We start from the raw sequence: 13298 nt of genomic DNA on the forward strand, positions 1-13298 counted from the left end.
ACTATAATGTTATTATTGGCCAAGCCGAACATCAGCGCCAATATTTGGCATTTCGACATACTGTATATCTGTATTTGCATCCTTTTTTCTTTCTTTTTTGTACAACTATAACAGAACTACATCAGCAGATACAATATATACACGTATACATGGCCGCTTTAATGCACAGGTATACCAGGGCTGAAGCCCAGGGGCCCACACCCAATCAGTGGCCCCCGATGTTGACGGCGTAATCCAATGATTGGTGTTCGTAGCTGTCACTCAAATAAAACTCTGCTTAGTGTAGCGATTGTGTACTACCTCTCACCGCTGTGTTATATTTTCCTACTGCTCCGAGCGGGGCGCGAATCTATGACGCCGACGTGAGAGGCATGAACTATTTTTTTTATTTTTTCAATGGATACTATTTTTACATCCTCGTAGTCTCCTGTAATGGATATTACAATGACAGAAAAGATATCCTAGCCAAAAATTACAACTTTGTGTGAATATATTGACAAAGAGGAGACTAAGTAAAGAAGAAGAGGCAGCATTCTTATACTTTTTGTAACATCAAAACACGTAACCAAATGTCTCATTTATTAGCTACTTGAAGAAGCCCAGAACCCTTTTTTATTTACATTTTTCCAATATTTCTGGGTTCCTCACAAGGAAACCTTACATCTTACCAAATCCTTAAACTGCAATAACATTGTATAAAATTTAGTAGATGGCAAGTTATTGTGACATAGAGAAATCCCATATTTTTGGCATTTTCCCCAGAAGTTTTCCAATTCATTTGAAATGCCAATGATGCCCCAAAGCATTAAACCAGGGGTCCTCAAACTTTTCGACTAGGGGGCTGCATTGGGTTAAAACAATTAATTAAAAAAAAAAAATAAAAATAAAAATATATATATATATATATATATATATATATATATATATATATATATATATATATATATATATATATATATACGTTAGGCTATTTCACCCCTACAAGCCTGTTTCTTCAGGGGACCTAACGTATAGTCCACTCTACCCCGGTATTGAGCACTGTATAACGGATAAACCACAGAAACCTTGACGATATATATATATGTATATATATATATATATATATATATATATATATATATATATATATATATATATATATATATATATATATATATTAGGGTTGTACGGTATACTGGTATTAGTATAGTACCGCGATACTAATGAATCATATTCGGTACTATACCGCCTCTGAAAAGTACCGGTCAACAGCTTAATTAAGAGCCTTTGTTTGCTTACTTACTAATAAAAGACAAGTTGTCTTGTATGTTCACTATTTTATTTAAGGACAAACTTGCAATAAGAAACACCTTTGTAATGTACAGTAAAATTTTTTGTTAAAATAAAGCCAATAATGCAATTTTTTGTGGTCCCCTTTATGTAGAAAAGTACCAAAAAGTATAGAAATCATGTTTTTAAATATTGCTATCAGGACAACACTAATATATATATAAATATTGCTATCGAGACAACACTAATATATATATATATATATATATATATATATATATATATATATATATATATATATATATATATATATATATATATATATATAAATGCATTTTTAGATAATATGATTTGCCTGAGCAGCTAGGAGACACCGAGAGTAGATTTGAGAAAGAGGATTTGAAAGGACAGATTTTAAAAACATAAAATAAAAAAAATAAAAATAATGTATATATTTTTTTAACTTGGGACTTCCCACGGGCCGGATTTTGGACGCTGGCGGGCCGGATCTGACCCGCGGGCCGTAGTTTGGGGACCACTGCATTAGACAGACGTAATAAATGTGTTTCGGAAATCTGATGTTGTTTTAACCTCAACATTAGCGCCACATTACACACTGTCGCTACTGGGCAAATGTTTCTTTAAAAATAATGTTAAGCTTTGTTCAGCTATTCATGTTTAAACACATTTTTACTGCAAACGAATATCAGCTCCAAACGTCAATTATCGGCCTCCTTGACGGCCAATAATCGGTATCAGCCACTAAATCGTAATCGTATGTTTATTTTTAAGTGTAAAAAATGATGTGCTTGTGTACGATCCACTTATAGGTCACAGTCCATCAAAGTCAACATTGTGAGTATCTATCAGTTTCAATGAGACAAATTGAATGCATTGCAGCACAAAGTCCCATCACGATAATACCTCCTTGCTTTACTAAAGCCCCGCCCGGTTTGGGTGTGTTTGTAAAGCAAATGCAACGCACCCCGCACAGTGGCCTGACGTCACATCCTCATCATGAGTGTCCGTCCTCTGCTCTGCTCTGCTCGTCTTGTTGGCTCCAATGTCCACAACACCTTCTTATTCTTTCATGGGTGACCAACACACCGCTTTCACTTTGATTCGGACCGCGGCGATGTTTCGGGAAATAACCGTGGAGACCTCGTAAAGGAAAGAAGAGGAAGCGGAGGACAAGGAAAAGTCATGATTTTTGGAAGTAGGAGATGCAGTTTTCATTTCCACACTTTGATGTTCCTGCATAGCTAACAAGCTAACCTGGGGAATGTGTGTTCAAATGACGTCTTTTAGCTATCTGGTGGCACCTTTTGGTGGCAAACCATGAGAAACCGAAACATTTTTGTTGTTTAAATATGCATATTAAAACAGAGTTAACGTTTAAAAATGTCTTATAGTAAGTGTTGCGCGGCCGAAAGGAACAACACTTTCGTTGTCCAGGCATGTCCTCGCAGAAAACAACAAACGTACAAGTTATTTTTTCCGTCCAACATAAAATTGACATTGTCTGCAAAATGAAGGTGACGCTGTGCAAAGAAATCAAACCCCGATGCCGCTATTGAGGCATATTTCTGGTGCAGGACAAACTTTGGCCAGCTGTTTGGTGGCACATTGAGTTAGGTGTACATTAGAAGTCGCCCACATGCTTTGGATCAGTGCCCGGACTTGTGAAAGACATCCGAAGCAGAAGGTGGGAGACTCGCAGCCCGGAGAAAGATGGCGGCGCTCTCCCACAGGAGGTAGTCAAGCCAAAACTTCGGGATCTCTCGGATTTATCGCCGCGCATCTTCGCCCACTTCTAAGGACACATGCAGGCCAAAAAACGCTACCTAATCTTGTTCTCCGCCGGTGTGTGTCTCGTTCTGCTCTTTTGTTTGGGGGGGATTCAAATTCCGCTGTCCAGACGGGCTCTAAGCCGGCGTGATGAGCGTAGTCTTCACCCGGGGGCGCGGTGGCGTCGCTCCCCCGGGACCCTGCAACCTTTCCGGGGTTGGGAGCAGGACCCCAACGACAATGTTAATGACCACATATCTCCAGGACAAAAGAAAGATGCCGACTCAGTGGTGTACTCCGGAAGGCGCTGTAGAATGGAGACGTGTTTTGACTTCTCTCTTTGTGAGAGAAAAGGCTTTAGAGTTTACATCTATCCCAAACAGAAAGGAGAGAAGATGTCTGAAAGTTATCAGAACATTTTGTCATCTATTGAAGGCTCAAGGTTCTTTACCGCAGACCCAGACCGGGCTTGTCTGTTTGTCCTGGGGTTGGACACCTTGGACCGGGACCAGCTTTCACCGCAGTACGTGCACAACCTAAAGTCCAAAATCCAGAGTCTTCCCCTGTGGAATGATGGCAAAAACCACATTATTTTCAACTTGTACTCCGGCACCTGGCCTGACTACTCGGAAGACCTGGGCTTCGACATTGGCCTCGCCATGTTGGCGAAGGCCAGCATTAGCACAGAAAACTTTCGACCCAAATTTGACGTCTCCATCCCCCTTTTCTCTAAAGACCACCCCAGGACAGGAGGGGAAAGGGGTTACCTTAAACACAACACAATCCCTCCTTATAGGAAGTACATGCTTGTGTTCAAGGGGAAGAGATATTTAACTGGAATAGGTTCTGACACAAGGAACGCCTTATACCATGTGCACAATGCAGAGGATGTGGTTCTGCTCACAACCTGCAAGCATGGGAAGGACTGGCAGAAGCACAAAGATGCACGCTGTGACAAAGACAATGCAGAATATGAAAAGTAAGTACCTTTTTTTAATTATCTACATTATTCAAACATGCACATAATGTTTTGTGATTGCTCCTCTATGGTTACATTTAGGTTGCACTAGTGCAGTGGTTCTCAATCTTTTTTCAGTGATGTACCCCCTGTGAACATTTTTTTAATTCAAGTACCCCCTAATCAGAGCAAAGCATTTTTGGTTGAAAAAAAGAGATAGAGAAGTAAAATACAGCATTATGTCATCAGTTTCTGATTTACTAAATTGTATAACAGTGCAAAATATTGCTCATTTGTAGTGGTCTTTCTTGAACTATTTGGGAAAAAATATATAAAAATAACTAAAAACTTGTTGAAAAATAAACAAGTGATTCAATTATAAATAAAGATTTCTACACATAGAAGTAATCATCAACTTAAAGTGCCCTCTTTGGGGATTGTAATAGAGATCCATTTGGATTGATTAACTTCATTCTAAACATTTCTTCACAAAAAAAGAAATCTTTAACATCAATATTTATGGCACATGTCCACAAAAAATCTAGCTGTCAACACTGAATATTGCATTGTTGCATTGTAATGAATGGAATAGCCTACTTGATTTGATGTTCAGTTTATGAACTTACAGTCATATTTTGTTGAAGTATTATTCAATAAATATATTTATAAAGGATTTTTGAATTGTTGCTATTTTTATAATATTTAAAAAATATATCACGTACCCCTTGGCATACCTTCAAGCACCCCCAGGGGTACGCGTACCCCAATTTGAGAACCACTGCACTAGTGGGCCCCCTTCATTTTTATGTTTTTGATACACAGACTGGTGTATAAATGTGTGCAGTGGAGGTGTAACGATATGTTTTAACAATTCAATTAGATTTAGAATTTGTGGTTGCCGATACAATTCAGGGATTATATTTTTTATTTAGAATGATACAATCTGAAACGATTCAGCGAGCTGAAATTGATTTAGTAACTTTTTAGCAAACAAAAAGAGGAGAAATATAACCTTAGAGGAAAATCTAGTTTAAAACATTTTATGCTTGTACAACACTTAAAACCTTTAGCATATCAGTATGTGGAAATAAATTTGGAATGGATTAACTAAAGAAATCAAACAAAGCACCAATATGATTCAGTTTAAAACACTGTTCAAACTACAAGTGTTCACAAAGTACACAGAACAAGAATTATGATGAATATATTTAACCCTTTTTTTGTTTGCTTGTTTTATTTATTTATTTTTATTGAGACTTTTTATGTGTTTAATATTTGTTTACTTACTATGGTATATTATTTGTTCACTGTTATGTTACAGAGAACAAAGAAATAGGATAAAATTGCTATGGTATGAAAAGAGGTAGGATTAAATAAGCTCAGCTTCTTCCTACTTCTTTTCGGGCGTGCTGTAATGAAACAATTGGAAATATGTGATGAATTACATTGCATTGTATGCATGTTCAAAAAAAAGTGAAACTGAACTGAAAAATCAACCAGTGTGACTGAAATAATTACTAGATACTGGGCACTGCAGGTTAAGTTTCCTATATTCCTGTTATTTCTTGTACCGTAAGTGAATAGAAAATAATGAATGATACATACAAACAAGTAAACAACAATTAATGGCCAGTGCATTCGCATCATATGTACAAGTGCAACACTTTTGGTTGAATTAACAAGAGAAAACCTTCTCTGCTCACATTTTTTAATAAAACTACAGTAACCAACATTTTAACAGTATATTTGTCCGTTAAATAAAGTTCCCTGCCCAGCCATACAGTAGTGAAGTGAAGTGAATTGTATTTATATAGCGCTTTTCTCTAGTGACTCAAAGTGCTTTACATAGTGAAACCCAATATCTAAGTTACATTTAAACCAGTGTGGGTGGCACTGGGAGCAGGTGGGTAAAGTGTCTTGCCCAAGGACACAACGGCAGTGACTAGGATGGCGGAAGCGGGAATTGAACCTGCAACCCTCAAGTTGCTGGCACGGCTGCTCTACCAACCGAGCTATACCGCCCCAGTATCTGTTCTCTGTCCGGCAATGAAGGACAGAGTCCCGGGTGCTTGGAAGCATGTATGCCCCCTCATCCTGTCGATGGTGTTGGCCCCTCGCTTCCCAATTCCCATAGCCTCCTTCATGCATCGCTTGTATTGATTTTTTTTTTATTAAATCAAACTACTCCTCGTGTTCCTGAAGTCGGTGCATCGCCATAACGTGCTCGCTGTCGTTTCCGTTGTGTCAGTCGCATCTTTTGTGGCCCTAAAGTTGTTTCGGCTTTTAATTGCATTGTGTTATTTGTCTTTGTTGTGGCTTTTTCAGTCATGCTGTCGCTAAAAAGTTTTTGTGTTGTCATTTATGATATTGTCTTGTAGCGTTTGTTATAACCTTTCTTGACCACCATAGGTATTGGCCAATTTTGTTTTGATGATGCCACAGACAGGCATATAGATTTGTTTTAACGTTTTTACCATTACAATTGCTAAACTTGATATAAAGTCTGCCGTTCTTAAATCCAATGTTTTCCTCTTTCTAGTATCGATAAAATCAATCGATTCCCTTTTAAAAACGATATTTGATTGATACCTATCTTCCAGAAGGCAAACTTTCCTGGCACAGAACGATATACTTGAAATTTTGGAATCAATAATCGATCAATCGATTCATCTGTTAATCGTTTCAACCCTACTGTGCAGTGTAACGGACTGTATTGCAATCGTTCCTCCAGGGCCCCAAATTAGTTCACAAAGTCAAAATCAAGATGCATCAAGCTCCTCCACACAAAATATTGAGCAGATGAGAAATTGTAAAAGCAAATGAGTAGAGACAGACATGACAGCTGTTGTAGTAATAGAGCTATTTTGTTTGTTTTGTAAAGGAACAATGTATAGGTTTGTCTTCATTCTGTCTGTTTTTTTGCATGGCGCTTTGATTTTGACAGACAATTCTTCTATTAATTATTCTATAATTTGTAATTAATAATTTTTTTCAAGTTAGTCTCATTTAGTGATGTATATCATTATGATTATATCAAGACAGATACCAATATCAATATTCCTTATCGATACCGGTATTCATCAGTACTCCAAGCGGTGCTCTTATCGGTACTATATGTAATTGCTGTAAATAAAGGTGTGACAAAATATTTTTTTATTACCAATTTTTGTTATCAGCACCAGAGGTTGTACATCTCCACAACATCATGTAACATCTCACATCAGGAAAATCTTTTTTTATCAACACCTTCCTGTGAAGTCTTAAACAAGTCAAGCTAATGCAGTTATGTCATCATCTTGTAAAGACCATACATATTCTTCACTGGATTTCTATTCATTACAATTACACTAAGTTATTACAATCAATTAGCATATTAGGTGGTTGTGTAGTTAAGCAAGATGTGAGGTTAGACGGCGACTAGAGACCTGTCCACGGATGCTATCTTGCTTCTAAACAACTTTATGGATTATTATAGTACTTGAAAAATTTTATATGGATGTGGATGTATGGATTTACGGCATGAATCTGAAAATTGGCCTATGAATTACTGGATCGTTAAACAGTAGATTTTGAGGGTCTTTTGAGGAGGAAATATTGTTGTGTTACAAACTTTTGTGTGGTGTTGCTTCTTTATTTGTGATTACTCCAAGCTGATTATCACATCCTAATAGGGTTGGGCAATATAGATCCAATCCAAAATTCAATAATATCCCAATTTTTTACATTGTTTTTAACCTGACAGTCTTGCAGCATTTGTACTAAAAACAAATAAACTAGGGATTGGTTCAGCATTTTCTGAACATTCTAAATTAATTTAAAAAAAAAGATGTAATAAGGAAAAGCACAAAAAAAATGTACCAATGAATTTGAGTTTACATGTTCCCAAGTAAAAGAAGGATGCATCAGTTATTATTTCAACACTGGTGGTGGTTCAGCATTTTATGAACATTCTAAATCAATTTAAAAAAAAGGAATAGCACAAAAACAGTGTGCCAATAAATTTGAATTTACATGTTCCCAAGTAAAAGAAGGATGCATCAGTTATTATTTCAACACTGGTGGTGGTTCAGCATTTTATGAACATTCTCAATTAATAAAAAAAAAAAGGAATAGCACAAAAACAGTGTGCCAATAAATTTGAGTTTGCATGTTCCCAAGTAAAAGAAGGATGCATCAGTTATTATTTCAACACTAGTGGGCAACCATAGTATTAGAAGCGGTCAAGTTATCATGAATTTATCAATGAAGATGTTTAATCTGCGATCATGTCCACAACTGCCTACAGAAGTACCGTATTTTCCGCACTATAAGGCGCATCGGATTATAAGGCGCACCTTCAATGAATGGCATATTTCAAAACTTTGTTCATATATAAGGCGCACCGGATTATAAGGCGCACCTATGTCAACAAAACAGTCAGATAGGTCAGTCAAACTATTAATAGATAACAAACCAGCGTTCTGACAACTCCGTTCACTCCCAAAATGAATAAACAGCTGATTTACTCGTGTTACGTAAATCAAACGTGCAATCACAATATAGTAACACGTGAAATAGTGCAGAGCAATAACAATATATCAATAACTCAACGTTGCTCAAACGTTAATGTCACACAACACAACACACTAAATAAAAATGTAGAGCTCACTTTATGAAGTTATAGCTCATTCACAAATCCCTCGAATTCTTCTTCTTCAGTGTCCGAATTAAACAGTTGAGCGAATACGGCATCCAACATGGCCGGCTCCGTCTCGTCGAAGTCGTCATTAATGGAGTCAGTGTCGTTGCCGTTTATTAGTTCAGTGACAATTCCTGCCTTCCTGAAAGCTCGGACCACAGATGAGACTGAATCAGCCCAGGCATTTACGATCCACTGGCAGATAGTGGCGTATGTCGTCTGGCGCTGTCTCCCTGTCTTGGTGAACGTCACGTGTGTTCGCCTTCTGTCATCCACTGTTCCCACGCAGTTAGCAGTCTAGCTTCGAATGCCCTGTTGACACCAATATCTAGCGGCTGGAGGTCTTTTGTCAATCCACCCGGAATGACGGCGAGTATTGAATTAAGCGCGTAAGCGTGTCTCTTAATGTGATGTTATGAGCTAGCAAATATAACAACTACACTACCCAGCATGCAACGATAGTGACGAGCATGCGCGGTAGCCCTGAGAAGCGTTGTTGTATGCTGGCAGTTAGAATGTGGTTATGAGCACGCTGTGAGTAAACGTTGAGAACTCAGTTAACACGCCTCGTCTGCATTATTTATAATTAGACAGACAACACACTTAATAGGAGCCATTTTGGGGTCTTTACATAAACACACAAATGGAAATGAAACGTCACATATCCCAGCATGCACCGCGTGCTTCTTCTTCTTCTACGGGGAAAAAAGATGGCGGCTGTTTACCGTAGTTGCGAGACCGAAACTTTATGAAAATTAATATTAATATTAACCCATATATAAGGCGCACCGGATTATAAGGCGCACTGTCAGCTTTTGAGAAAATTTTTGGTTTTTAGGTGCGCCTTATAGTGCGGAAAATACGGTAGTACCGTATTTTCCGCACCATAAGGCGCCCTGGGTTAAAAGCCGCGCCTTCAATGAACGGCATATTTCAAAACTTTGTCCACCTATAAGCCGCCCGGTGTTGTAAGCCGCATCTAACTGCGCTAAAGGAATGTCAAAAAAACAGTCAGATAGGTCAGTCAAACTTTAATAATATATTAAAAACCAGCGTTCTAACAACTCTGTTCACTCCCAAAATGTACGCAAATGTGCAATCACAAACATAGTAAAATTCAAAATAGTGCAGAGCAATAGCAACATAATGTTGCTCGAACGTTAATGTCACAACACACAAAATAAACATAACGCTCACTTTCTGAAGTTATTCTTCATTCATAAATCCCTCGAATTATTCTCCTTCGTTGTCCGAATTGAAAAGTTGGGCGAATGTCGTCCGGCGCTGCCTCCCTGTCTTAGTGAAGGTGTGTTCGCCTTCGGTCATCCATTGTTCCCACGCAGTTAGCAGTCTAGCTTCGAATGCCCTATTGACACCAATATCTAGCGGCTGGAGGTCTTTTGTCAATCCACCCGGAATGACGGCGAGTATTGAATTAAGCGCGTAAGCGTGTCTCTTAATGTGATGTTATGAGCTAGCAAATATAACAACTACACTACCCAGCATGCAACGATAGTGACGAGCATGCGCGGTAGCCCTGAGAAGCGTTGTATGCTGGCAGTTAGAATGTGGTTATGAGCACGCTGTGAGTAAACGTTGAGAACTCAGTTAACACGCCTCGTCTGCATTATTTATAATTAGACAGACAACACACTTAATAGGAGCCATTTTGGGGTCTTTACATAAACACACAAATGGAAATGAAACGTCACATATCCCAGCATGCACCGCGTGCTTCTTCTTCCGGGGCGGGTGGTTGCTTACAGTAGAAGAAGCGCTTCCTGTTCTATGGGGGCGGGTGCTTACCTTGGCGGTTGCTTGCGTAGAAGAAGAAGCGCTTCCTGTTCTACCGGGAAAAAAGATGGCGGCTGTTTACCGAAGTTGCGAGATCGAAACTTTATGAAAATGAATCGTAATATTAATCCATATATAAAGCGCACCGGGTTAAAAGCCGCACTGTCAGCTTTTGAGTAAATTTGTGGTTTTTAGGTGCGGCTAATAGTGCGGAAAATACGGTACTTGGTTTTTTGCACAGCTTAATGGCGACAAGTAATCATCATATTTGCAAAATAAATATACCACCTTACATGTAGAAGTACTTTGAGATATGTTTGGCTCTGTGTTTTAGAGTTAGTTTGGTAGTTTGAGGTGACAATGTGTACCGGAGATAAGCACAGAAATGGCCTCAGAATGGTGCACCGTGCAGGGCTGTGTGTACATAGTGCTGGCCCCTTGGCTGGCACGGCTCCACGGAGGTGAGTGTTTGTCAAGTACACTGTAAACAGTCCCCTTTTCCTCTCAATCACAGCATCTGAGTCACATTACCACAATTTCTGCAATTTTCTGTTTTTAGCGAACATTGATTCCGTCCGCAATTTTCAATGTCACATCAATTTATGATTCTGTTTACTTCTGCGTACCTAAAAGTAGGGTGGTAAATGGTCGACTCCGATTCGCTCTTCCGCTAGTATCAATTAGTCCAGAATTTTCACAGTCCGCTTGGACCGACCCTATTAGGAATCATTACCTAAAATACCTGTACTTGGTATACATCCCTAATCATAATACCGTATTTTCCGCACTATTAGACGCACCTAAAAACCACAAATTTTCTCAAAAGCTGACAGTGCGGCTTATAACCCGGTGCGCTTTATATATGGATTAATATTAAGATTCATTTTCATAAAGTTTAGGTCTCGCAACTACGGTAAACAGCCGCCATCTTTTTTCCCCGTAGAAGAGGAAGCGCTTCTTCTGCTACGGTAAGCAACCGCCAAGGTAAGCACCCGCCCCCATAGAAGAGGAAGCGCTTCTTCTTCTACTGTAAGCAACCACCCGCCCCCATAGAAGAAGAAGCGCGCGGATATTACGTTTCATTTCATTTGTGTGTTTACATCTGTAAAGACCACAAAATGGCTCCTATTAAGAGACACGCGTACAACGCAGAATTCAAACTCAAGGCAATAAGTCACGCAGTAGAACACGGAAATAGAGCAGCAAGGTAGAGGAAGCAACAAGATGACCTGCGCCACTAAGACAGGGAGACAGCGCCGGACGACATACGCCAACATCTTCCAGTGGATTGTAAATGCCTGGGCGGATATATCGGTCTCAACTGTGGTCCGAGCTTTCCGGAAGGCAGGATTCATGGAACTGCTGGAAAAACAACAGCAACATTGACTCTAATGACTTCGACGAGACGGAGCCGGCCATTTTGGATGCCGTATTCGCCCAACTTTTTAATTCAGACACTGAAGAAGAATTCGAGGGATTTATGGATGAGGAATAATTTCAGAAAGTGAGCTTTAAATGTTTATTTTGTGTGTTGTGTGACATTAACGTTCGAGCAACGTTGAGTTATTGATGTTGCTATTGCTCTGCAGTAATTTGAGTGTTACTATTTTTGTGATTGCACATTTGCACATTACATTTTGGGGGTGAACAGAGTTGTTAGAACGCTGGTTTGTAATATATTATTAAAGTTTGACTGACCTATCTGACTGTTTTTTTGACATTCCCTTTAGCGCAGCGTAGGCGCGGCTTATAACCCGGGGCGGCTTATAGGTGAACAAAGTTTTGAAATATGCCATTCATTGAAGGTGCGGCTAATAACCCGGGGCGGCTTATAGTGCGGAAAATACGGTAAATAACAATTGCAATTCGGATGGGAATTTATTTTTTTGAGCACCCCTGATAAATTGTCTTTTTCTTAACTTAGGAGCTACATTTTTTCAATGACTGAGCTCGTAACTCAAAACACTTGTTCCTCAAATCATCACCGCTCATTGAAATAAATTTAATTACATTTAAAACATGATTATACCATGCAACATGCCTTTTTAGAAATAAAACAGAACTTTTAGATAATAAATGTTTGAAAAGTAATACGAATGTATTACAAACATCTACAGTAGTTCTATGAAAAGCGAACTAATGCGGTGTCTTTTTCGGGTTGCTTCTCGTCATGTAACGATAGGAACTATTGTTTATGTGGTGCACGAATGTCTTTGTGTGACAGACCAGAGAGGTTTGAGTTGACAGCAACCGGTATGTATGTCTGCGTAAGATCTAGTTAGCAAGGGTAATGCTCAATCGTCCAGCTTGTAGTCAAGAGACAGAACAAACTAAAACACGTCGTACACACCATTTGGCAGCTTCTTCAAAATTTCATGGTTTAATGTCCACGGTTTGGATATTGTTTTGGCGTGGAAAATGACTTCTGCTTCTAACGGTTTTGCACTGGGGTTGTCTCGTCGGGTTAGCTTCAAGGTGCTATTGATGGGTTGTTTTTCTCATTTGGTGGATGTCATCTGCTTCTTCTTCTCTGTGATTTCCTTCGCACTAGTATTTACAGAGCCACCTTCTTGTCATATCTACTATCTACCCATTCATATACAGTATATGGCTGACAGTGTTGTCTAACTGTGTAAATATTATTCTCTTTACTGACTTACTAATTTCTTATCTAATTATCTCTCCTTCGCTGGTTACTCTCAGCTGGAATGCGGTTTCACTTAGACTTTTGTTGAAGTGTAACAAGTATTGATTGGCTTCTGTCGATCACATACTTTTTGACAGAAATTGGCCAATAACGATTGGTAACTG

At 38.9% G+C, this 13298-nt stretch overlaps 1 protein-coding gene across 1 annotated transcript in view; it reads left to right on the top strand.

Annotated features, from left to right (window-relative positions):
• Nucleotides 1-2264: 2264 nt before the first annotated feature.
• LOC133597741 (exostosin-1-like) overlaps nt 2265-13298 on the top strand; it is a 49421-nt gene continuing 38387 nt past the window's right edge. The window contains exon 1 of the mRNA XM_061950723.1: nt 2265-4036. Within this exon, the coding sequence (XP_061806707.1) occupies nt 3093-4036 (944 nt within the window). The 5' untranslated portion in view covers nt 2265-3092. The remainder of the gene's footprint in view (nt 4037-13298) is intronic.

Source organism: Nerophis lumbriciformis, linkage group LG04, assembly GCF_033978685.3.
Source record: "Nerophis lumbriciformis linkage group LG04, RoL_Nlum_v2.1, whole genome shotgun sequence".
NCBI classification, from domain to species: Eukaryota; Metazoa; Chordata; class Actinopteri; order Syngnathiformes; family Syngnathidae; genus Nerophis; species Nerophis lumbriciformis.